Genomic DNA, 22,638 nt, shown 5'->3' on the forward strand with positions numbered 1-22,638 from the left:
GCTAGAGGTCCAGGTTCGATTCTTGCTGTTGTTTTATTTTTTTTGTTTAAATTTATTTTTAATTTAGTTTAGGTCTATTCATGCGAGGTGAGAGTTTGGGTCGGAGGAGATAAGTTTCAAATTAGTTTAGACTTTGGAAAAATATGATTTTTAGCTGAAATATGTTGTTTATTTCATTTTGCAGGCTAGCTTAGTAATTTAGTTAAGAGAAGTGAGAGTTTGAATCAGTGGGGTTTCAGGTTTATTTACACTTTGGAAAAATTATTATGTGGTTCTCAGTTGAAAATAACATGCATTTCAATTTACTAACTAGCGTAAATGCCGTTTAACGTATTCTTACTTTCCTACTTCAATACAAGGCGCCGGTAAAATAATTGTCTACGTCACCGGCCGCTATTTACCAAAATAAGAAAATACCAATTGTGTAACCGGCTAACTGTTTACTGAAGTAGCGTTTTCCAAATTCGGTAACCGTCTGCTGGTGAAGTAGATGCTGCCATTATAAATTGGCATTCAAATAACCAGTTTTTTCTTTGTTTGTGTATTATAAATCGGCGTAAAAATAAAAAGTTTGGCGTGTACGTTGTTGCATCTCGTGCGTGCAGCTGCCACACTTTCCGTTGTGGACAATGCAGTGATTTATCATCTTATTGTACTTTATGGTACTGGTTTGTTCGGCTCAATAACTTGGCTTTGTGGTTCTCTGCCCAAAAGGCTTGTGTATACCTCTGGTTTATAGATCTGTAGGCTAGATTATATAGCCTACTAACTTTAGCCATATTACCCAGACATAGGCTAGCAAGGTACCAATATTTCAAGTACCCAGCGTTACCAATCTTCACACAGCTCTGTAACTTCAATGTTAGAAAACCAGTAACACTGACTGACTGAAACAATGTTTTGTAACACCTAATACAATTAGAAACTTGGCTAATACTGGGAAAGTTGTAAACATTGTGAGCGCTTGTACAGTTGTAGGCCATACTGGTGTAGGCCTAGTGGAAAATGTTGCACAGAACGCACACCGAACTTTTAAAAATTCATGCCGATTATTAATAAACAAACCGCGCAAAATTTGGTTGCTTGAATGCCATTTTATAATCAATTAGAAAGAATCAGAGCGTCATTACGTCAACTATAGTTAATGCACCAATGATTTCTTGTTAAAAACTATCATACTTTTCAGTCAGGCATCTAGACTATGGGTATCTAGACACAGTATTTCACTTGAGTGTTAAGCTCTGGTCCAGTCTAATTATGAAACTGTAAAATTGTCCAATCGTCGGGAGACGAGGCTCCTGTTACAATCCGCTTCTCTTAACTGGAGTTTCTCCACGTGAATATTGAATAATAGAAATGGGGAATCACCGTTATGGCTATGGTTTCACAGATTTCATTTATTTTTTTCATATTAAGAAATCAGATAGTTTTGAATGAAAGTAATGTGCAATGTACCAATAAATCTCTCCTCTTGTTGCTTACATTTACAATATGGCATTGTCAAACAATTAGCATTAATGTCATACCAATTAACTCATAACAGTACTCCTTTCAGTAGAAAATTAGGTTTATTTTGACCAAATTTACTTGTTTTACAAATATAAAAAAACAACTAACCTTTCATTAAGTAAATTTATACTTGAAATTGCATGATTGTGTGTTTCTATGTAATATTTAATGCTGGGGTAGCGGTTGGTGCATACCTTGGCTGGCAACGAACCGATTTGCACGTCACACACGACGAAACAAAGATTGTGCGGAAGAGGCTGTGATTGGTTCCTCGTTACTTCTGCTTCTGATGAGAAAAAAAACTGCGAGAGGCAAACAATTTGACAAAGTTAGCATGGTGTTCACTGTTCAGACGCATTTTGCGTGTCAGATCCTTAGAAAGCACGTCTGTAGGAGCGCCAATTGCCATAATCCATAGACCTTTTTGGTTTTTTCACAACAAAACTACGTAACATTTGAACGTTTTTACAATCGACACATTATGTTTTGTTAGAAATTAGGATGAAACGGTTGCTTTGTGCTTACCGTTTATTATCCGGTTACCTAAAACAGAAATACAGTATCCGGTTGGTAAATGTTATTGATATCCGAACTAACCCTATTCGCTCCCGTTTTGGCGTAAACAAATCAAGGTGGAACTTGAATCTACAATGCTGATCTTGTGTTGCTACCTCACTGATCAACAATTTGACAGCAATAAACGTTACTGTCGGAAAAATATACCATGGTTTCTTTTAAAGTTAAATGAGTCTACACGTGGACATATGGACATTTACGAGGAAATAACACTCTTTAAAAACGTGTTTTGTGAAAAAAAATTAACTTTTTTCATAGACTTCAAGGCAAAAAACAATCGTCAATAAAAATGAATTTTAGCAGTAGGCTATTGCTTAAAGGGTAGTTTTCTTTAATCATCCAATGCTGGAAGGGATTCTGGATAGTGATAAATTTCTTATAAATTCTTCATAAATTAAGAAATGGATTTGTTATTACAAGAGTTTGTAAAATTAGATTACCGTTTAAAGTTAGAATAATGGTAGAGTGAAATGCGAACCACCATTACAGCATTTGTTTAGGAATATATCTTCTTTGATTTTATATGGCACTATAGCGCAACAAAAGCCATTGCGTTATACAAAATACGTTATTAAGTTGTTCCCAATCCACCGCTGCAGTTAACTTAATATTGTTTTATTGGCAATTAGCATGTTCCCAAGCACATGCATAACTTGACGCGTTGAGATGTCTCAAAAAAGGGTCTGTGGGCTTCATTGTCTTAAAGTCGACAAGCGAACTATGACTAAAGAAAAACAAAAATGACTTTTTTGGCAAATAAACCAGGTAGCCTACCGCTATCTTGTAGATGGGGTGGCGCTACACCTTATTATCAAGCACAGAAGCACTATGCAAGAACAAGTTAGGACAGCAAACACGATTAGTACTTTGTGACCTTCAATGTATATTAAAACAGTTACAAGTACTCTCCTTATTTAACAGTAAAACAAAAGAAATTAAAGGAACAATGGTATGTATGACATGTTATCAGAATCTTTATCCTCTGACCAATAGTGAGTAATGTATTGGCACAATTTCCCCATTACTGGAGCCCCAGTTACCCATACTTGTTTTCATGTCATTTCCAATAAACAAAGGGTTTGCATTATCAGTTTTGTAATGTGTTGCTCGAATTTGAAACACTTTACCGGGACGACTGAACGAACTACACAATAAGACACAAGTGTACATAATTTAATCAAATAATTGATAAAAAAGTACTAAGTGTGTTTTATTTGAATATGACATTTGTACGAATCATATTAATTGCAAAATTACTTTTGAACAAAAGTGGAAGTTTAACATGCAAAAAGCAACAAATATTGACACATTCTGCACAGAAAAATATAGGAGTCACAACCTTATATTACGCAACAGTCAACAGAAAAGCTGATAAAATAAACAAGCACAGCTCCAACAATAAAACCGTTCTTTGAAACCATACATTTCATTATATTAAAAAAAAACGATTATCGAACAGTAATGTTTTATATGTCAAATTAATAAATTTTCACAAACATCCAACAGGTAAGCATTTCCAATACTGTATAATAATTTTAATCTAAAATAATTTTGCACCAAAAAATGTGAAAAATAAATTGTCAATTTCAACTTGATTTCCAGTTGAAAAAATACAGTTAAGGATTAAATCAAAGAACATTTTAAAGAAATGATGTTGCAACTTATAGTTGCACTAAACTGATAGAAATCGACAAGCATTGTTCATAACATGAAAAATCTAGGTTGAGTTCAAGTTTGAGAAAAGTTAGAAAAAGACTTTGGCTTTTAAGTGATTGAAGCTACAGTGAAATGTAAAAGGACCTTATCTCTCTCTACACATGGAAAGTAACAAATAAGACAAAACGATTTTAATTTTCATATTGCAAAATTCATTGTAGGTTTTATTTTCTACTCTATGGTTGCCACCAGCAATTATAATCATTAACGTTTCATGAGTTAATGAAATGACTGACAGTAATGACAGTAAAGTTCTGTGTTTACCAGTAGTGCTTTATATTTGATTAATTATTTTATTCCTTTTCTACGTTTCCAATGCATGATTGCTTTTAAATTCTACAGGCTGCTTCTGGTACGTTGGGTTAGGTTAGTTCAGAAACCATCTTGCTCAATACCAGTGCAAACAAGTAGTAAACTTAATGCAAAGGCTAACCAAGTTGAGTAGTATGTATCAACTTACCTAAATGAGAAAAAAAGATCTTATTAAATTTTGTAAGCAGTCAATTTTTAATAAATAGGGGGTTTGCACAAACATCCAACAGCTAAACATTTTAAATATTGTACAATAATTAATTAGAAACTACTTGGCAGCAATAAATGTGAAAAATAAACTCTCAACTTCAATTTGGTTTCCATTTTTAAAAATATAGTTGGGAATTAAATCAATTAACATCCTAAAGTACTAATGTGCAATTACAAATTGCTCCACACTGAAAAAATTGATGAGCATGGTTTATGCCCCACAAATTTCAATTTCTATTCAAGTTTGTGAAAAGTTAGAACATGTCAGCTTTAAGTGATTGAAGGAATGTAGAAGGACCTTGTCTCACATGCTATATGGAAAGTGACAATTATATTGCACGCACGGAAAATACAAATGGCAAGGAATGCAAAACAAAACATAGACTGGTAATAAGGCATGTAAGTTTGAACTTTTTAAATGAAATTGAACAATCTACCAGTATGTTGCTTAAATAAAGGTGCATAAAGAGTAAACAGGTGACGAGTAATGGAGTAAACACTATAATTTGCATAAATACAGTAAAAGTAACTTTCACAATGATGAAGATAATCCAGTAAATAAAACAAAACCAACCAAAAAAGAAATGCCTAAATTGAAAATCAAAGTTCTTTGCGCCATAATTTCGGACTTGGAATACTTACATTAAAAATAAAATGACATCTTCTACATTCCTGTTTCAAAATAATATACTTCATCCAAAAACACAAGATCTGTTCATTTTTATCGACATGACACACATACACATGTAGATTATTTCCCTTTTAGGACACAAGGTCCACAACCTAAAACATTACAAACAGTATATATATGCTTTTCAGTTGAGTACAGGATACTAAATTACTATCTTTCCAAAAATAAATTTTACACCATGACAAATGAAACTCTATCAAATATTTTCAACTTTAATTGAGTGATAGAAGTGTTTCTACAAAGGATCATTAGTTAAAGGCAAGGCATGGTTAAGAGACATTGCGATGACATCAATAGGTTGACTACTTTAGATATTACACATCAAGTTCAAACGATCGAACACTTGGACCATTCAGTCCACAGTGTATTTTCCAAGCACCCAATGCAGGATCATATACTTCCGCTAATAAAAGATGTTCTTGCTCATTTTTTCCACCAATCACATATATTTTTCCATTTACAACACAAGCAGCAGCTCCTGAACGAGGACAAATTAATGGAGCACCATAAACCCATGACTCTGCCTCAGGGTCATATATTTCCATGGAAGAAAGACAATTAGTTCCACCAAAGCCACCTATTGCAAACATTTTACCATGTAAAACAATTAAGCATAGCATAACTCTCTTCTGATTCATAGATGCAAGATATGTCCATTGCTTAGTTGATATATCGTAACATTCAACAGTTGATAACACTTCTTTTTCTAGACCACCAGCAACATAAAGTTTCCCATTCAAGGCAACCATCCCATGACCTCCTCTTTTTCCACTCATTTCTTGAAACCAACTCCATTCGTCCCTTCTTATATCAAATTGTTCACAAGTACCTATGACGTCTCCATCACAACCTCCAGTTACATAAATGATATCATTTAAAACGGCAGATGCACTATAATGCCTTTTTCTCAACAATGTCTTTTCAGGATGCCAAACTGGATTCTCTGCTATAAGCGATAAACTTTCTACAGAATTTACTGCTTCATCAGACCCACCCCCAATAAAATATACTTTCTTGTCCACACAAACTGACGTTGCACCTTTACGTACAGACATAGCATCACAATTTGATGTTGGCATTAATATCCACTGATTTTCAACCATCTTAAAGTTTTCCAATGTATTTCTACCTTCATAAGCTATCACAAGAATATGAGAAAATTCATCACTGGCACTACTTTCTGGAGCATGTCGAATTAAGGTCTTTGGCAATAAACTGAAACACCCGTGACATTCCATCACCAAAGATTCATTTTGCACAACATCACGCAAAAAATCACTGCAAAGATAACTTAATAAAATATTCTTGAACAAGTCACAAAAATAACTTTTACGCAAACTTCTGTCATAATTTACCCATGAAACTACTGCATGAAACAAAGTCTCCTCAGAAATGTTTCTTTGCTTTACTTGCAGAATAGCTAACAAATCTTCTGCATTCACAGACATAAATTCTGGCTGTATTACGACAGCAAACAAGTTACACAAAATACACTTTTCGGCTTTTCTTACAACATCATGTAAGCAGTTTTTCTTTGCAAAGCTGTAAGTCTGCAAGCAATTTCCTTTGCTAACACAAGTAACTAGAAATTTGTTACAGCATTCTTTGATGGAAGGAATTTGAAGTTGTTCAGAGGCGGCCAATAATTCAAAAACATTTTCCTTTGTTAAATTTATTTCGCAAGTGTACATGAATTCAATTATTGCGCCCATTATGTCACTGCTTAATCCATTGATGGAAACCTCCTTTTCAAATTTCTCTTTCATTTCTGATGAAAACAGTTTTGCATAGAAGTCAGAAAATGCACTTAGAACACATTTGTGAGCAGGGAATTCTGAATTACCTGTCTTGATGGTTACATGGCAACAAGCTTTTGAGAATTTTCTTTGAGCATTCATTTTAATCAATATTTCCAATGCATGATTGCTGTTGAATTTGGTACGTTTTGGTGACAATGCTGAATCAGAGTCAGAACTCATATTACGTACAGAAATAACAAAATATACCAGTTATAAAAAAAATTAAAGTTTTGCAGAATTTTTTATAGGTTCCGATATTTTGCTGAAAATAAAAAAATATCTTATGAAGTTAAAGATGTTGTTGCTCACTAGACAAGATTTTGCTGATCCTTAAAAAATTGCATAGAAGATACATAAAAGATAAAGCTCGTCAACAACCATTTATAATGTGTATGGGTGTTCCATAATTTCCTGGTAACTGTTGTTTAATGATCAATAATTAATCAATCGTACATTCCGATCGGTAAAGTTTCATGCTTTGAATGTATTTTGATGTTGCTTTCTGTGTACTTTGTATTTGATTATGAGTATCCAACACAAGCTTCATCTTTGTATCGTTTGCTTGAGTTTCACGTTTTTGGCATTGGAAAACGGCCAACTCAGAAAGTGTATCAAAATCTTTTTGATTGATGTTTGTTTAAAAGTTGTTTCTGGCCATTGCATATTCTCATTGTGAAAACGTGCTGTAAAATAAAACTGGCTTATTATTAACAAGTGTATTTACCTAAGCGCTAAGAAAAGAAAATTATGGATTGCTATTAGGGTATTTTTGGCTTAAGGATAGCATTAGCAGAACTACGGGTCAGCCAGTTTTTAAACTATCTGTTAGGCAAACGAAAGGCGCTTACAATTAGCAATCTGTTAACGGCTTATAACTAGCCTCGATTGTGGATAACATGCAGCCGAAAAACGAGGACAAAATAGCCACTTCTTTTTCAACCTAACAATAAGGCCTTTTTTTTGCAGTGTACATATAGGCCTAGTTGCTACCGGTAACTTGACTTGTATTAGCTGTTAGTTGGCTCTTTAGACTCTTTGTAGAAGGTTATCAGTAACAACTTTACACAACTTCACCATTTGCGGTAAAATCACTTTCTAAAACAAGTAATGCTAGGCTAATAACTCGAATCGTTCGCGACACAGACAAAACACATGCCAACACCAACTGACTTCCCAACATGGGGGAAAAACTGTGTTGCCATTTTCGGTCAAGCGTAACGAGAATGGAGTTTAAATGTAAAAACCAATGGCTGTCCTGTGGTTTTTAATTTCTATGGTTTAGCCAGTTTATTTTTGGGTTTAACTAATTATGAGTTTGTTGTTTGTGCTAGTTCTTACCAGCTATTCGAGTATGCTTTAAGCCTTATTGGCTTTGTTTTTATTTCTCGTTCACTAGCACATGCCAGTAACTACTGGCTTGATTTTTTCATCCCCATCGCGCTTTTGACGAAAAATAAAATGATTGATTCAATAACACGGATCTAATTGAAGATTTTTTTTTAAATTGCTGCTTAAATTTTTAAGTTGATGCCTCAAAGAGAATTGTGAACTCTCCCAAACACACAAAAGAAGCAATATGTCATTCGTGTGACTAAAGTAAACCCAAATTACAATTTGTCATTTAACGAATTTGAATACGCGATTAGTGCCATCAATCATTTTATTTTTCGTCAAAAGCGCGGTGGGGACGAAAAATCAAGCCAATTATTACTAACACGCGCCAACAAACAGGAAAAAGCCGAAAAGGCTCAAAACGTGCTCAAGAGAAATAACGTTAATATTTGCTGGTAACAACTACCACGGCCACTAAACCTATACAATTAGTGAAATCCATAAAACATAAGTTGAAAATTAAGCAGACGAGCAGGTGGTGTGTTCAAGCAGCTGATGAATGAAAACTGCTTCAATGCTGTATATCGGTCCATTGTGTGAATGTTAAACGTCAAGGAGCCGTCAAAGACCTAAAACTAAGATCTCTATGAGTTTGTTTGACGTCCAACGTATAGCTTTAAAAAACCTATTTAGACCAATCAGAATGCAGCATGGTTGGTGTTGTTTTCAAACCTGGGAATTACCCTAGCAGTTGGCGCGCTTCAATGTCCCAGGTCGCGTGCAGAATTAGGCTAAAACTTGTACTTTTTATTTTGCGCCTCTATAAAAAAAAGTTTGAAAAATGGTTTTTTGATGGCATTTTATGGAATGGTAGTTCAAAGCATACTAAATTGACATGCAAAATTTCAAAGAGCCCCATGGAGGATTTTTCGAGTAATCAGTCTTTTAGTTAATTCACTGTATAATAAAACAAACAAAGATTTTATGGCATTTTTTGGTGTTTGACGGCTCCTTAAGGTAGCTTAAATTAGCTCCTTTTTCCGATTTATTTACCCAGTGTGGTGTGATAATAAAGGGATATTCGGCTATAGTATACAAATCGAATAGAACTTAGAATTCCTATTTTCAGACGTCTGCTTTATGAAACATGAGGTCAATGATGGATAAAATTGCGCAAGAATCTTTAAATGCCTCGAAATACAATGTATTTTCATGTAAAATTGCTCGCATTTTATAGCATTCCATTTTTCAACAACGTATAAAAGGATTGTGACAACACGTCTAAACCGCTTATTTTTTACTGGGTTGATAAGTGAAGTATAAAGTAGTCGTAAACAAGTATGCATCAATAAAAACGTAAAAGCCAATCATGGAAAACGAATGAAGATGTCAGTTTATAGTCAATAATTTTGCTACTGGAGAAAAGTCCCTCTTGCCTCATCAAAACCGTTGTAGTGCCAGAAAGTGACCCCTCTGTGACATAATAAATTCATCCTCTGATATATGATTTGACTCTGCAGGAAACCTGCCCCTATTCAGTAGCCGAACAGTATGGTACCATACCTTTTGCGAATGCATATATAGCTTACAGGCAAACAAAATACCGGATAGGCCTACTTCTGCCTGTAAGTTCTGTAGGCTACTTGTATATAGAGCTTATTGAATGAAAAAAATTATTACATCACAGAGGAGGGTCAATATTTGGCACGACATCACTTCCATAAAGGTTTTGCTGTGACCAGTAAGCAAGTTTAAAATTGTATTGCTAAGTAGTATTTGTTAACCAGTATGTGTTAACAAGTTCAAGTGTTCTGTTCGAATGCAATATTAAATTTCAGCGAACAATGTCAATGATTCCTCTAAATTATTAATGCAGGCCAGCAACAATATACATTTCTGGGTTCAAGCATCAAGGTTTGATGAAGAATTTAACTTCATAACAGAATTCCAAAAATTGATAAAAAACAATTTAAGATAACGATGAGATAATGAATTCAGTGAAAATCGAATCCTAGTTGCAGTATTTGTTTAGAAAAACATCTTTCATTGAATATGGCTTGTTATTGATTACCAGAGCTGTACGCAGGGACAACATTTGAGTACAAACACAAATAATTTTCAAACTTCGATATGTATCAAATAAGAACAATGTAAAATAACGCAAAGTAATGAAACAATAGCATAACATGATATCAGGATCTTTAAACTCGCATTGGAAAGTCTCTGCACCATTTCTTAATGTCCGAGCCCCAGAATTCGAGCTTGTCTTTGTTCAAATTCCAATAACATGTTTTTATATTTTAATATTTATTGTATCCTGGAATGTATGTGTCCTAATTTGGAACACTGGGACAACTAAACAGTATAGTTGAACGACAGAAACATGATAAAAAGTACTCAGTCATCTATGGTTGGTAATAAAGTGAAGTATTTTGCGCAAATAAAGCATTTCTGCCAATCATCGGTGTAATATCACTGTTGCGCAGAAGTATAATTGGACTGTACAAGAAGCAAACAAACATTGACATATTCTTCACAAAAACTATAGAAGTGACTACCATATACCGCTTAGCAAACATTCTGAAAAACTAAACAGGCACAGCTCCAACAATAAAATTGTTATTTAAACATTCTATTTCTTCCCATTGTCCTTCTATAGGGTCATATACTATATTCGTAAAAGTATTATCAGCATTCCGACCTCCAAACACATACATCCTTCCATTAACCACACATGCCTTTCCACCATACTGGAATTTTGGCAATGATGTGATGTAAGACCATAAATTACTCGAAAAGTTGTATTTTTCTACAGTTGATAAATATCCTTCAGTATTATTAGTTCCTCCAATGGCATACATTTCATCATTCAAAACAACCAAGGCCAATAAAGACCTTCTTTCCTTCATTGGAGAAATCAACAGAATTTTGCCGGAAATGGGATCACAGCACTCGACAGTTTGAAGGCATTCAGTGTGCTGATTAACTCCACCAACAGAATAAAGCAAGCCATTATATGAAATCATAGCATGATGCATTCTGCCTTCCTTCATCTGCTGCAAAAGACACCATCTGTTTTGTTTTGGATCAAACACTTCATACGTTGTCTGCTGTTTGTAAACAGCCAAACCACCAGAAACATAAACACGTCCATTTAAAACAGCTGAGGCATGGGCACATCTACGTTTTTTCATGTCAGCTACCTCTTTCCATGTTGACAACTGGTCGTTTAGATCCAATGATTCCACAGAAGTTAAAACATTTTTTGTTTGTATTTTGCGGTGTTGTTTATAACCACCCATTACATATAATTTATTTTCAAGTTTAATAGCAGTGGCAGATGACCGACTCGATATCAATAATCTATAGGCTGGTGGTATATGAAGCCACTTTTTGCATAGAGTATCATATTTTGTCATGCGATTAGAAGTTATGACCAGAATATCAGAATAGTCAGATCCATCTTTATTCATTCGACTTTTAATCAAACCTTCCACCACTTCCTTTATGTAAGTATTGTTCTGAACAAGATGTTCATTCAGAAGCATTTCTTTTAAAACTGTTGTGGGCAATTTGTTTAAGTTGAGATGACTCAAAAGCTGACTGAAATGTTGTTGTCGCTCTTCAGTTTTGTGTTTTACCCAGTTTATTATCAAATCGTAAAGATTCTTTTCTGAAAAAACAACTTTGTTCGGTAATGCCAACAATGATTCAATATCATCTTTGGAAAGAGACTTGGAGTCTTCTTGTTTAATCACTGGCTCAAAATGTTCACAAATATAATTTGAAGTATTCATGACTTCATGGATTAAGTTGTAAAAATTGTACAAATGAAACAAGTGTAGAGAGTTGTTTAGGTTCACATTTTCCTTAAAATATGAAATGCAATTGTTTCTGATGTGTGGAATTTGGAAATACTCAGACACAGATATGACATCACTGATGTTGTCAGATGTTACAGCAAGTTTAGAATTGTATATGAAATCCATTATTATTTCCATCTGAGCTTCTGTGATTTCAAGATTAATTACAAGTTGATGTTGTTCACGCATGTTGGAAGAAAACATTGCTTTGAAATAATCTGAATGTCTGGATAAGAGCTGTTTATGAGCATGAAATTTATGAGCTTCACATTTTATCACAACATCAAAAGCTCCATGGTTTTGCGTAATCTCTTTATTGTTCCAATCACGATTGCAGCTTGCGATATTTTCTTTACCAGACAATTTGTTATGTCTTTTTGTGGTATTTCCCATGCTACCAGTTGGATTTTAAAGCCAGGTTATTGGTTGTCTCGAGCACATCATTTGACTTGATTGAACATACACAAAGATGCTGAATGCTTCATATTATTATCAGGGTATGGAAATTATACACAAAATAAAAATAATCAAAAAGCTTTTCGACTGCAGAAAAATTTGCATAGAATTATATTTAAATACACAACTGTTTATTCCTTTGATAGCACAGCTTCCTTTTCAAGTTTTTCTTTCATTTGTGTTAAAAACATCTTTGGATAAAAATCAGAGAGATAGCACTAAAAACACATTTGTGGGCAAGAAATTTACATCATCACTCGTGATGATAACATCACAGAAAGCTTGGGAAGACTTTCTATCAACATTCCTATTTCTCAAAATTTCCACTGAGTGATTGCTGCTAAATTCCACGGATTACTGTATCAATGTGGATTCAGAACTCATTTTGTAAAAATAAAAAATGTTGCAACAAGTATACAGTCAGTAAACTTATAGTAAAATATCAGTTTACTAATAATATTTAATCTCACTAATAATGCAGGGAAGTAAAACTATTGGAATCATATTGAATTATCATCACACTAGAATCTACCTCTATGTGGCAAATGCATAAAAGATTACTACAAAAATAAAAATGAAAAATCCTAAAAATGACAAGGATAATAAATTTTGTTAACGTAAGACATAACTACACCATGATTATTTGCTCCCATACGATTATTGTTTTTTCACAATTAAAATATATTTTAAAATTAACAGTTTGCTAGGATTGGTATCAAGTTTAAATTAAACTTATGAAATAAAATACACATTATCCACAATAATACAGACTACAACATAAATACAACTCAGTTTTCATGTTTCGCAAACCGTTTTACTTGTATATTCAAATTTGATTATGTCTCCTGGGTTATAAGCGGCACTCCATTAAAATCAAGTTTTAAAGGATTTTAAACAAAAATCATGATTATTAAGCAAAAATTACAGTAAACTAGTACAAGTTATGTCCTCACAATACTCCAAAATATAAAACAATAAATGCATTCACAATGCGAAAAACATTTGCCTGTTGGGAAAAAAACATAATTATGTTTTCACAAAAAGTTCTAGAAACATTAAAATATATACTAACCTAAACATTAAAGTATACAAAACAAGATGGTATAGTTTTAATAAATAAAATCAAACATAAACCTTTTTGGTAACAAAAGATACCAAGGTAACACATGTAAAATGGTATCATGCATTGTATATCAGATTTAATTACATTAAACCAAAATAGCAGTGAGTTTGGAAGTTAGTAATGTACCTCCAGATGTTTGTTTAACAATGCAACAGTATCATTTCTCACATAATACAGACTTGAACAATACTATTTTTTCTGAAAGGTCAAAAAGATTTTGCACAAGTTGCCTATCTGAAGAATCAGCCATTTTGCAGTACACCTGAAAAAGCAAGCTTATGTTTACGAAAGCTCCTGAAGGAAAGTATAAATAAAGTTACCCTTCAGAGTGCCAAACTATTTCCTTTTTTTGTTTTGCAACAAATTTGGTTAACACGGTTCAGACAACATTAAAAATAATGTGCTTCAGTAATAAAAACAGCCAGCAGACAAATTTGGGTACGCCGATATTAAAAATACTTTTGTGGATTGCTACGGAGAGTGAACAACAATAGAACAGTGAATTGATAATACCACATGTAAATTACAATTAAGTGTTCTATTACTAGTATTAAACATTATTATTAAATAAAAACGTTATGAAACATTATTATTAAACACCAAACCTTCAGACACATAAATTGAATTGTTCAAAACAGCAGATGCAAAATATTGTCTATGCTTCAACATTGGTTTCTCTTTTTTACCACAATGGACAATCTTTTAGAAGCGCCAAAGTTTACGCAGAATTTACACCCTGAAGGATAAACTGACCCCCAATTAAATGCAAAGCATAATTTACATAAACTGATGTTGCACCCAAACCTGCTAGCACAAGTTGCCTGCATGATTCTGGCAGGTCAAGCCATTGTTTCTGTACCACATCACATTTAGGAATGGAATTTTTATTGTTCTCTTCGCTACTCATGACAAGAAAACATGGGAATATTTCATCATAACAATTGAGCAACAATCTGCATCAGAGTACTCATCAAAACTTTTAAACAATCTTGGCATTCCACAACCAATGATTCAGTTATAAGAACTTCATAATCAGAAAATTTTTAACTTACAAAAGTAGAACTCACGGGCATCTTTGTTTTGTCAATTTATTCACTAAATCACAGCAGAAAATAAATCCTCTTCAGAAACATTTCTTTCTTTTACTAGCAAAATCGCCAAAAATCATTTACATCAAACAATTTAAATTATTGCTACTCTACAACTATGGAAAAGTTATCAAAAATGCAACCTTCAGCTTCCTTTGTCACTTAAAGCAAGTGATACATTCTTCTTTAAAACTGTATATATTTGCAAGCAATTTATGTTAATTACATTGGAAAGTAAGAATTTCTCTTCAATATTCACTCTTGTAAGGAATTTGCAACTGTTCAGATGCTGCCAAGAGACCAAAACCATTTTCAATATTCAACCTCAGTTTACAAGTGTATATAAAGTCCATTAGCAAAGACATCATATCACTGCTCACTCCCTTAATGGAAACTTCATTTACAAATTTTTCTATCATGATGAAAACAGTTTTAAATAAAATTCGGAGAAAGTGCTCAAAACAGATCTGTGAGCTTGTAATTTTCTATCATCAACACTGATTGTGATATCACAGAAAGGTTGGGTAGATTTTCTTTCAGCATTTGTTTTATTTAATACTTTCAATGTATGATTGTTTTGAATTCCATTATTGTTCATTCAGAACTCACCTTAAAACTTCGTCTTTCAGTATATGGTAAATATCAATTGTCTAGATTGACTAAATATTCCTACAAAAAAGCATGTGCCATTATATCACAACATAATACTTATGGAAATAATGTAATGTTGATATTTTTGGAAAAAACATGATATGTAATTACAGTCACATACACTAGATGTGAAAAAAATTTGAGAAATTTCCTTGTCCAACGTGCCATTCTATTTCCTTATTTAATGAGAACAATTTATTAGGTTTTTGCACTGGCAATGGATAAAATGGCAATGGATGCACTGCTTTATGAAACATATTTAACAAATAAAACAAAGGTTTACATCTTAAAAGTACCAAAGAAAAAACTTTAGTCATGCGAAATTCAATTCGGAATTCAAGTGCGAAGAGTCGTCTCAAGACCACTCACGTGACCTGCGTTTTTTTCAGTAAAAAGTGCAGAATGCATATCAAATCCAAGAACGTTATTGCTTCTAACTCTACAGAATATTTGAAATTTTTTTACATTTGACTGAAGACTAAGTCCCTCCATTAGTAAATGACATAAAAACTTTGAATTTACCTGCGTGAAAAGTGCCACATAAAAGTTCAGACAGTCAATGTGAAAACATGTTATTGGCTTAAAATCAATAGCCTACCAAAATACGTTCAGATAAGAAGGTTAAAGCACATACAGTAAGGTTACGTTTAGCGTGTAGTTAGATGAAAGATCGGTAAATAAAAAGACTTGAAAAATGATAACTATTTTGTTGGTTTTTATAATCATTGGTGCTCATTTTTTTGGGGACAGATCTGTGAACGCCCAATTTGGGACGTTTAGCCACATTTCTGAAAGAACCAGGTCTAACAAACACTTCTCTATCGGCGAATATATGCTATAAAATCAATATGTGTAAAAACAAGCAATTCTGAATGAAACTCATGTAAAGGCATAAAAACAAAAAATTATTAACAGGAAGCCACAAATATCCACCAATCAGACATCGCATCACAACAAAACAGTCAACTGATTACATGAGGCTCAAAATTCATGTATTTTTATTCATTGCAACCATATAATGAAATGTATATGCTGGCAAAGCCACAAGCAAAAGAGAACAGCAAGTCTTCTTGATTACAGTAAGATTGACTGATGGAGTAAAATGTTAAATACATATCAATGATGAAAACACTCTAGCAGGTTCGATATTTCCAAATAATTCCCATGCACCCAACACAGGGTCATACATTTCTACGGATGTTAAAAGACCCTGATTATTTTTACCACCAATCACATAAATTTTACCATTTACAACGCCGGCACAAGCTCCGTAGCGAGCAACATTTAATGGAGCACCATAGAGCCATGAGCCTGTTTTGGGGTTATAAATTTCTGTAGAAGAAAGATAATTCCCATTGTAACCACCTAAGGCAATCATTTTTCCAAGAAAAACAACTAAACATAGACCTTGCCTTCGCTCATTCATTGATGGAATCTGCTTCCAAACGTTAGTGGAAGGATCAAAACATTCGGCAGAAGACAGATTTTGTCCTCCAAAACCACCAGCAACGTACAACTTTTCGTTTAAAGCCACCATTCCATGATAACCCCGGCCCTTATTCAATTTTCCTATCTTGCTCCACTTGTTACTTTTTCTGTCAAACAGCTCACAAGAAGATGAACCTTCTGCACTGGAGCTTCCAGAAACATAAATGATATCATTCAAAACACATGCGGCAAAGTAACTCCGTCTTTCTAACATACATGGATGTAGCACACATTCAAATGATTCTGGTTCTAAATAATAACCTTCAACTAAATCAGTTATTTTGCCGTTTGCTTTTCCTCCCATCAAACACAATTGGTTACCATCCAAAGTAATAGCGGCAGATGCGCAACGTTTACAATTTAACTTTCGTACTATAGAACTTTGTTGAGTCTGCATGTCCCATATAATTACGTCATTGGTGACTTCACCTCCCATCAGTACAAACCTAGACAAATCTTCAATTGTGTCTTTTGGTGGTGATATAAGTGATGATATCAGTGCCTTTGAGCATCGATGACATTTCATTACCAACTCCTCAGTAACCACTAGTTCATTAAGAAAACAAAACGACAAATTTTCCAAACACAAATTTTTAAACAACTCACAAAAATTGTTTTTGCGATTTTCTAAGTCATGTTTAATCCACAAAGTTAGGGCATCGTACAAATCCTCATCGCAATCAGGTCTTTCGTTTACTTGAAAAAGAGCCAGGAGGTCATTTAAACCAAGGGACTTGAAGTTGTCTTTCTTCAGTAGTACTAACAGGTTGTCAAATATACACTCTTCCGATCTTTTTACCACCTCTGTTAAGTGATACATTCTTGCAAATGTGAAAGCATTTAAACATAATGTTTCATTCATGTTATCAAGAAGAAATTTTGAACAATATTCTTTGACATAAGGAATTTGCAGCTGTTCAGATCCTGCCAATACATCAAAAACATTGTCAGTTGTCAATGTTATCTTACAAGTGTATATAAATTCCATTATTAAATCCATTATATCACTACTCACTCCCTTAATGGAAACTTCATTTTCAAGTTTTTTTTTCATTTCTGATGAAAACATTTTCGAATAAAATTCAGAGAAAGCACTTAAAACGCATTTATGTGCAGAAAAGTCTCCATCATCAGTTTTGATTGTGACATCACAGAAAGCTTGAGTGGATTTTCTTTCAACATTCATTTTATTCAGTATTTCCAATGCATGATTACTGCTAAAATCCATGGATTGCTGTTGAATGGTTGACTCAAAACTCATTTTCACAATAATGGCAAATTATATCAATTAATTATCACCTTTAGTTTTGTAGATTAAGCTCTAAATGGAATTTAATTAACAACAGGAATTACAAAATATGCATTCATTAAAACAAATCTAAATGCATAAATAAAAGACTTGCACATAAAGTGGTGACCACATAGCACAAAAACATTGCATAACAAACAATCAAACAGATTTGTTTAAAATCAGTGATATACAAAAGGGGTGGGTAATCATGTTTTTAGGATTGTCAGAAACTGAATTTTTAGATAAGATACTAAATATTTCGCTCGAAACTTGTAATCTAGTATTACAAGTTTTTGTAACGTGAAAGTGAATGAAACAGTGCCTATAAACCAACTGTAGCTGATATAATTAAGAATTTACAAGTTACGACAGTTGAACTAACATCAACTTAGTTGTAACTTGTAACAGAAAGGTACATAAATGACATATATACTTAGATTTCCTGTCACAAGCAAAACTGAATGTTTTCTATAACAGAGTGCAGTTTTCTCTCCCACATATGATTAGGAGTTAAGTGCTCATCAGTGAAAACTAACTACAGAATATACACCAAAATCACATCAAAATTCTTAATCAAAACACAAACAAACATAGCACAGAGATTGTATCAATCACGAACTTCTTACAACGCTCATCCTGATCATTTGATGCTTTAACACAATCTAGAAATTTTGTAATATTCATGACTTTGTCATTTTATAGAAATGAAAAGATAATTCTAAAAGTAGGAATAAACTCTATCACCTCTCAGTGGTTAAACTTTTCTGTTAATTTCACCAACACGAACATTTATAAACAGAAAAAAGCAATTCTTTTACACAGGGAAGTGACAAGCAAGTAAAAAAGCAACAATTAAGTGCGTAAGCAATACTGATTAGAAACTTTTTAAAGGCTAAGTTTTTTCAGCACATTGGGAATAAGTATAATTATATAAGTATATTGGGATGTACAAAATGTAATAAAACGTTATGCTACTTATTTACCCAACATACAAATAATAAATCACTCAATATAAAATGTATTATGTAGTCAATTATATAACAAATTACACTTGCACAAAAATAATATTAAAGTAAATTTTAATTTAAGAAACTCAACGTGAAAAACTGACAGTTGTCATAATTTTGTTCATGGCTGGTGCCCGGAAAGCAATGTCAGGGTAACAAAAAATGTTGACAGCAGTCAGTGGAATGCCACTCGTTTAGTTTTTTCAGGAAAAACTATTGAGTAGGGAAAGATGACAGAAAAATAACAAAGAATGACAAAATGCAACCAATCAATTTCTATGCAAAACTCTTTTGATGTTTGGTATATTAACATACTTACAAAGTGTCTTGTATGGTGGTAAAAAAAATTGTCCGTAAATCAAGTTTTTGTATTTTGTGGTACAGCATAGGAAAATACGGAATCAGCTAAAACTACCCACCGGAAAAAGCCAAAAGCATCACTGTAATTATAGTCCCACCATTATACAGTACATATAAGAAATCAGCCAAATACAGCCAGTGCTGTAACCAAGTCATTTTTTAGAACTCGAGTCAAGTCGAGCCATTTGGGAAGTTGAAAAAAGAAGTTGAATTTGGGATAAAAGAAAATGCACTCCTTGATAATTTGTGTCGAAAAGTGGAAGTAAAAAGAGTGGCAAAACCGAAAATGTTTAAAATGTGTATGACAATATTAATGGTGATATCCTAATGGATACAAGCAAACATGATCACTAAACCCAAAAATAAAGCAATTAATGCTGAAACTTTTTACATAAACAAGTGTTGTTCGTAATTGACAATAACTACAAAAATTATGCAATTACGTAACATGGCTGCTGTTACAAACATTTAGTACAAGTTACGTTATTATCCAAACTACTTTTGGGTATATTTTATGCACAGAAGACATCGATAGCTAGCTTTTGTATTGGTCTGTAATCACTATCTAAAGCAATTGAAATATCTGCGCTTGGCTTTTGACCCACATTGCTGTTTTTGAAAACTGGGCAATAACAAAAAACAATGTTCATAAAGTGACCTAAGAACTGCCCTATATATAGTAACTACTGCCATAAACAGAGTATGGAAAATGTAGCGATCAGACAACTTTTTTGGGGGGAAATATCTAGCACCTGTCATAGAAAAGAAATGCAAATTTTGCAACATTGAAACTCAATAATATGTAATTACTTGCGACATAAACCTGCTTTGCCAATAAACAACAATAAAAACAACCAAAGATGTAGTAGGAAAAATTATATATTTACTTATGGCCATGTGGCACTTAAACTACTCAACTAAATTTTGAGTTACGTGCAACACTAACATAAACCAAAGCAAAATTTAAGCAGATGAGCAGTTGGTGTGTTAAGCAACAGGTGTTTGAATAACAACGGAAAACAGATTGGGAAAAGAAAAACCACCATGATAAAAGAAACCCCAACCTAGGCAGAAGTCTGGTTTCTAGTAGCCATATGTTTGTACAGACGAGCTCTAGTTTGTACAGCAGTTGCACACCAACGATGATCTTTCAAAAAATGTGATGACATTGCTGCTTGTTGCAAGATGAAATATTCTTTGAAAAATAGGCAACACTCATAAAACTTGTCTTAGTAGAAAAAGTGGCCAACACAGTTGCAGACCATATAATCTATGTCGGCATATAACAAACATAGACAAGAAAAATGCGTGTCATTATGGCATTGTTTTTCACAACACTTTTTACAATAACATGGCACAAAATTAGCAGCTAGTATGAGATTTACATCACTTACAGGAAAAACTTATACAGCTACAACAGATGAACACACTCTCCCACTGTTTTTTAAATTACAAAATATTTCCCACATTCCTAATGCTGGATCATATACTTCAACTGAGAGCAATAGTCCGCTATAATTTCTACCGCCAATAATGTATATTTTTCCTTTTATGACACAAGCACAAGCTTCACTACGTTGAATATTCAATGGAGCACCATAACCCCATGAACCAGTGCTGGGATTATAAACTTCCATAGAGGAAAGAAAATTTGAGCCAGAATAGCCACCTATAGCAAATATTCTGTCATTTAAGGCAACTAGACAAAGTGATATTTTTTTCTCATGCATTGAAGCAACAAATTCCCACACATTTGTTGCAGGATCAAAACATTCAGCAGAAGCCAACTGCATTCCTCTTCCAGAACCACCAGCCACATAAAGTTTTTCATTTAAAGCAACCATTCCATGAAAACCCCTTCCTTGGTTCAAGTTTCCAATCCGACACCATTTGTTACTATTTCTGTCAAATTGCTCACATGAAGCCATGCCATTATTTACAGAGCAACCAGAAACGTAGATAAAATCATTCAAAACAGCAGATGCAAAATATTTTCTTTTCTCCAGCATCGGTTGTTCATTCTGCCAACTTGGAGCATCCTTCAGAAGGGTCAATCTTTTAACAGAATTAACAGTTTGGCCGTTACTCTCAACTTCACCTCCAATTAGATACAAAGTTTTATTTACACAAACTGATGTGCCAGCAACATGGGCTGAGGTAAGTTGACAGCAAGATTCTGGCATGTCAACCCATTGTTTCTTAACCACATTGTATTTCAACAGGGATTTTACATTTTCCTTTTTGCCTCCCACAACAATAAAACAAGATAAATCTACACAGTCTCTATGTTGAGGAACAGTTTGCATGAGACCACTTGACAACGTTTTCAAGCATTCCTTACAATTCATAACTAATGATTCGGGTTTAACAATTTCATTAAGAAACTTTCTACAGAACTTGATGAACAAGAAATTTTTGAAAAACTCACAATAAGAAGATGCACGATTAGTTTTGTCATAATTAATCCACGAAATCACAGCGCAAAACAAAGCCTCTTCAGAAACTTCCCTTTCTTTCACTTGCATAAGAGCCAACAAATCTTTACCGTCAAGTGATTTAAATTGTAGTTGCTCTACAACTGTGGACAAGTTATTAAAGATGCAGTGCTCTGCTTTCTCTGTAACCCCTTCTAAATGATACATCCTTGCAAAACTGTAAATCTGCAAGCAATTATCTTCATTTACATTAGAAATTAGAAATTTCTGACAATAATCTTTTATATGTGGAATTTGCAGCTGTTCAGATGCTGCCAATACATCAAAAGCATTGTCAGTTGTCAATGTTATCTTACAAGTGTATATAAATTCCATTATTAAATCCATTATATCACTACTCACTCCCTTAATGGAAACTTCATTTTCAAGTTTTTCTTTCATTTCTGATGAAAACATTTTCGAATAAAATTCAGAGAAAGCACTTAACACACATTTGTGTGCAGAAAAGTCTCCATCATCAGTTTTGATTGTGACATCACAGAAAGCTTGAGTGGATTTTCTTTCAACATTCATTTTATTCAGTATTTCCAATGCATGATTACTGCTAAAATCCAGGGATTGCTGTTGAATGGTTGACTCAAAACTCATTTTCACAATAATGGCAAATTATATCAATTAATTCAATAATGGCAAATTATATCAAATAATTATTAACTTTTTGTAGATTAAGC

The 22,638-nt window shown here is 33.4% G+C and overlaps 4 protein-coding genes across 4 annotated transcripts; all 4 read right to left on the minus strand.

Moving 5' to 3' along the window:
• Nucleotides 1-3,277: 3,277 nt before the first annotated feature.
• On the minus strand, nt 3,278-8,224 carry LOC143463068 (kelch-like protein 12). Its single transcript, XM_076961430.1, has 2 exons — nt 6,858-8,224; nt 3,278-6,782 (listed from the first exon to the last, which is right to left on the minus strand). Exons 1-2 carry the CDS (start codon nt 6,991-6,993, stop codon nt 5,329-5,331), a joined length of 1,590 nt encoding a protein of 529 aa, XP_076817545.1. The 5' UTR covers nt 6,994-8,224; the 3' UTR covers nt 3,278-5,328.
• A 761-nt stretch (nt 8,225-8,985) lies between these two features.
• LOC143463067 (kelch-like protein 12) lies at nt 8,986-15,199 on the minus strand. Its single transcript, XM_076961429.1, has 2 exons — nt 14,392-15,199; nt 8,986-13,849 (listed from the first exon to the last, which is right to left on the minus strand). The coding sequence occupies exon 2, from the start codon at nt 12,399-12,401 to the stop codon at nt 10,734-10,736; it is 1,668 nt and encodes a 555-aa protein (XP_076817544.1). The 5' UTR covers nt 12,402-13,849; nt 14,392-15,199; the 3' UTR covers nt 8,986-10,733.
• Nucleotides 15,200-15,341: 142 nt separating this feature from the next.
• On the minus strand, nt 15,342-18,075 carry LOC143463071 (kelch-like protein 12). The gene has a single exon (XM_076961434.1). It carries the CDS (start codon nt 18,073-18,075, stop codon nt 16,432-16,434), a length of 1,644 nt encoding a protein of 547 aa, XP_076817549.1. The 3' UTR covers nt 15,342-16,431.
• Nucleotides 18,076-18,134: 59 nt separating this feature from the next.
• On the minus strand, nt 18,135-22,630 carry LOC143463066 (kelch-like protein 12). Its single transcript, XM_076961428.1, has one exon. It carries the CDS (start codon nt 22,553-22,555, stop codon nt 20,876-20,878), a length of 1,680 nt encoding a protein of 559 aa, XP_076817543.1. The 5' UTR covers nt 22,556-22,630; the 3' UTR covers nt 18,135-20,875.
• Nucleotides 22,631-22,638: the final 8 nt, after the last annotated feature.

Source organism: Clavelina lepadiformis, chromosome 6 (genome assembly GCF_947623445.1).
Source record: "Clavelina lepadiformis chromosome 6, kaClaLepa1.1, whole genome shotgun sequence".
NCBI lineage: Eukaryota > Metazoa > Chordata > Ascidiacea > Aplousobranchia > Clavelinidae > Clavelina > Clavelina lepadiformis.

What these genes read in the sequence shown, in the direction of transcription:
- LOC143463068 (XM_076961430.1), bottom strand. Translation starts at nt 6,993, where the DNA reads ATGAGTTCTGACTCTGATTCAGCATTGTCACCAAAACGTACCAAATTC. An exon ending in CCATGTAACCATCAAGACAG is followed by an intron (nt 6,783 to 6,857) that starts GTAATTCAGAAT and finishes TGTTTTCATCAG; the next exon opens with AAATGAAAGAGAAATTTGAA.
- LOC143463067 (XM_076961429.1), bottom strand. Translation starts at nt 12,401, where the DNA reads ATGGGAAATACCACAAAAAGACATAACAAATTGTCTGGTAAAGAAAAT.
- LOC143463071 (XM_076961434.1), bottom strand. Translation starts at nt 18,075, where the DNA reads ATGAGTTTTGAGTCAACCATTCAACAGCAATCCATGGATTTTAGCAGT.
- LOC143463066 (XM_076961428.1), bottom strand. Translation starts at nt 22,555, where the DNA reads ATGAGTTTTGAGTCAACCATTCAACAGCAATCCCTGGATTTTAGCAGT.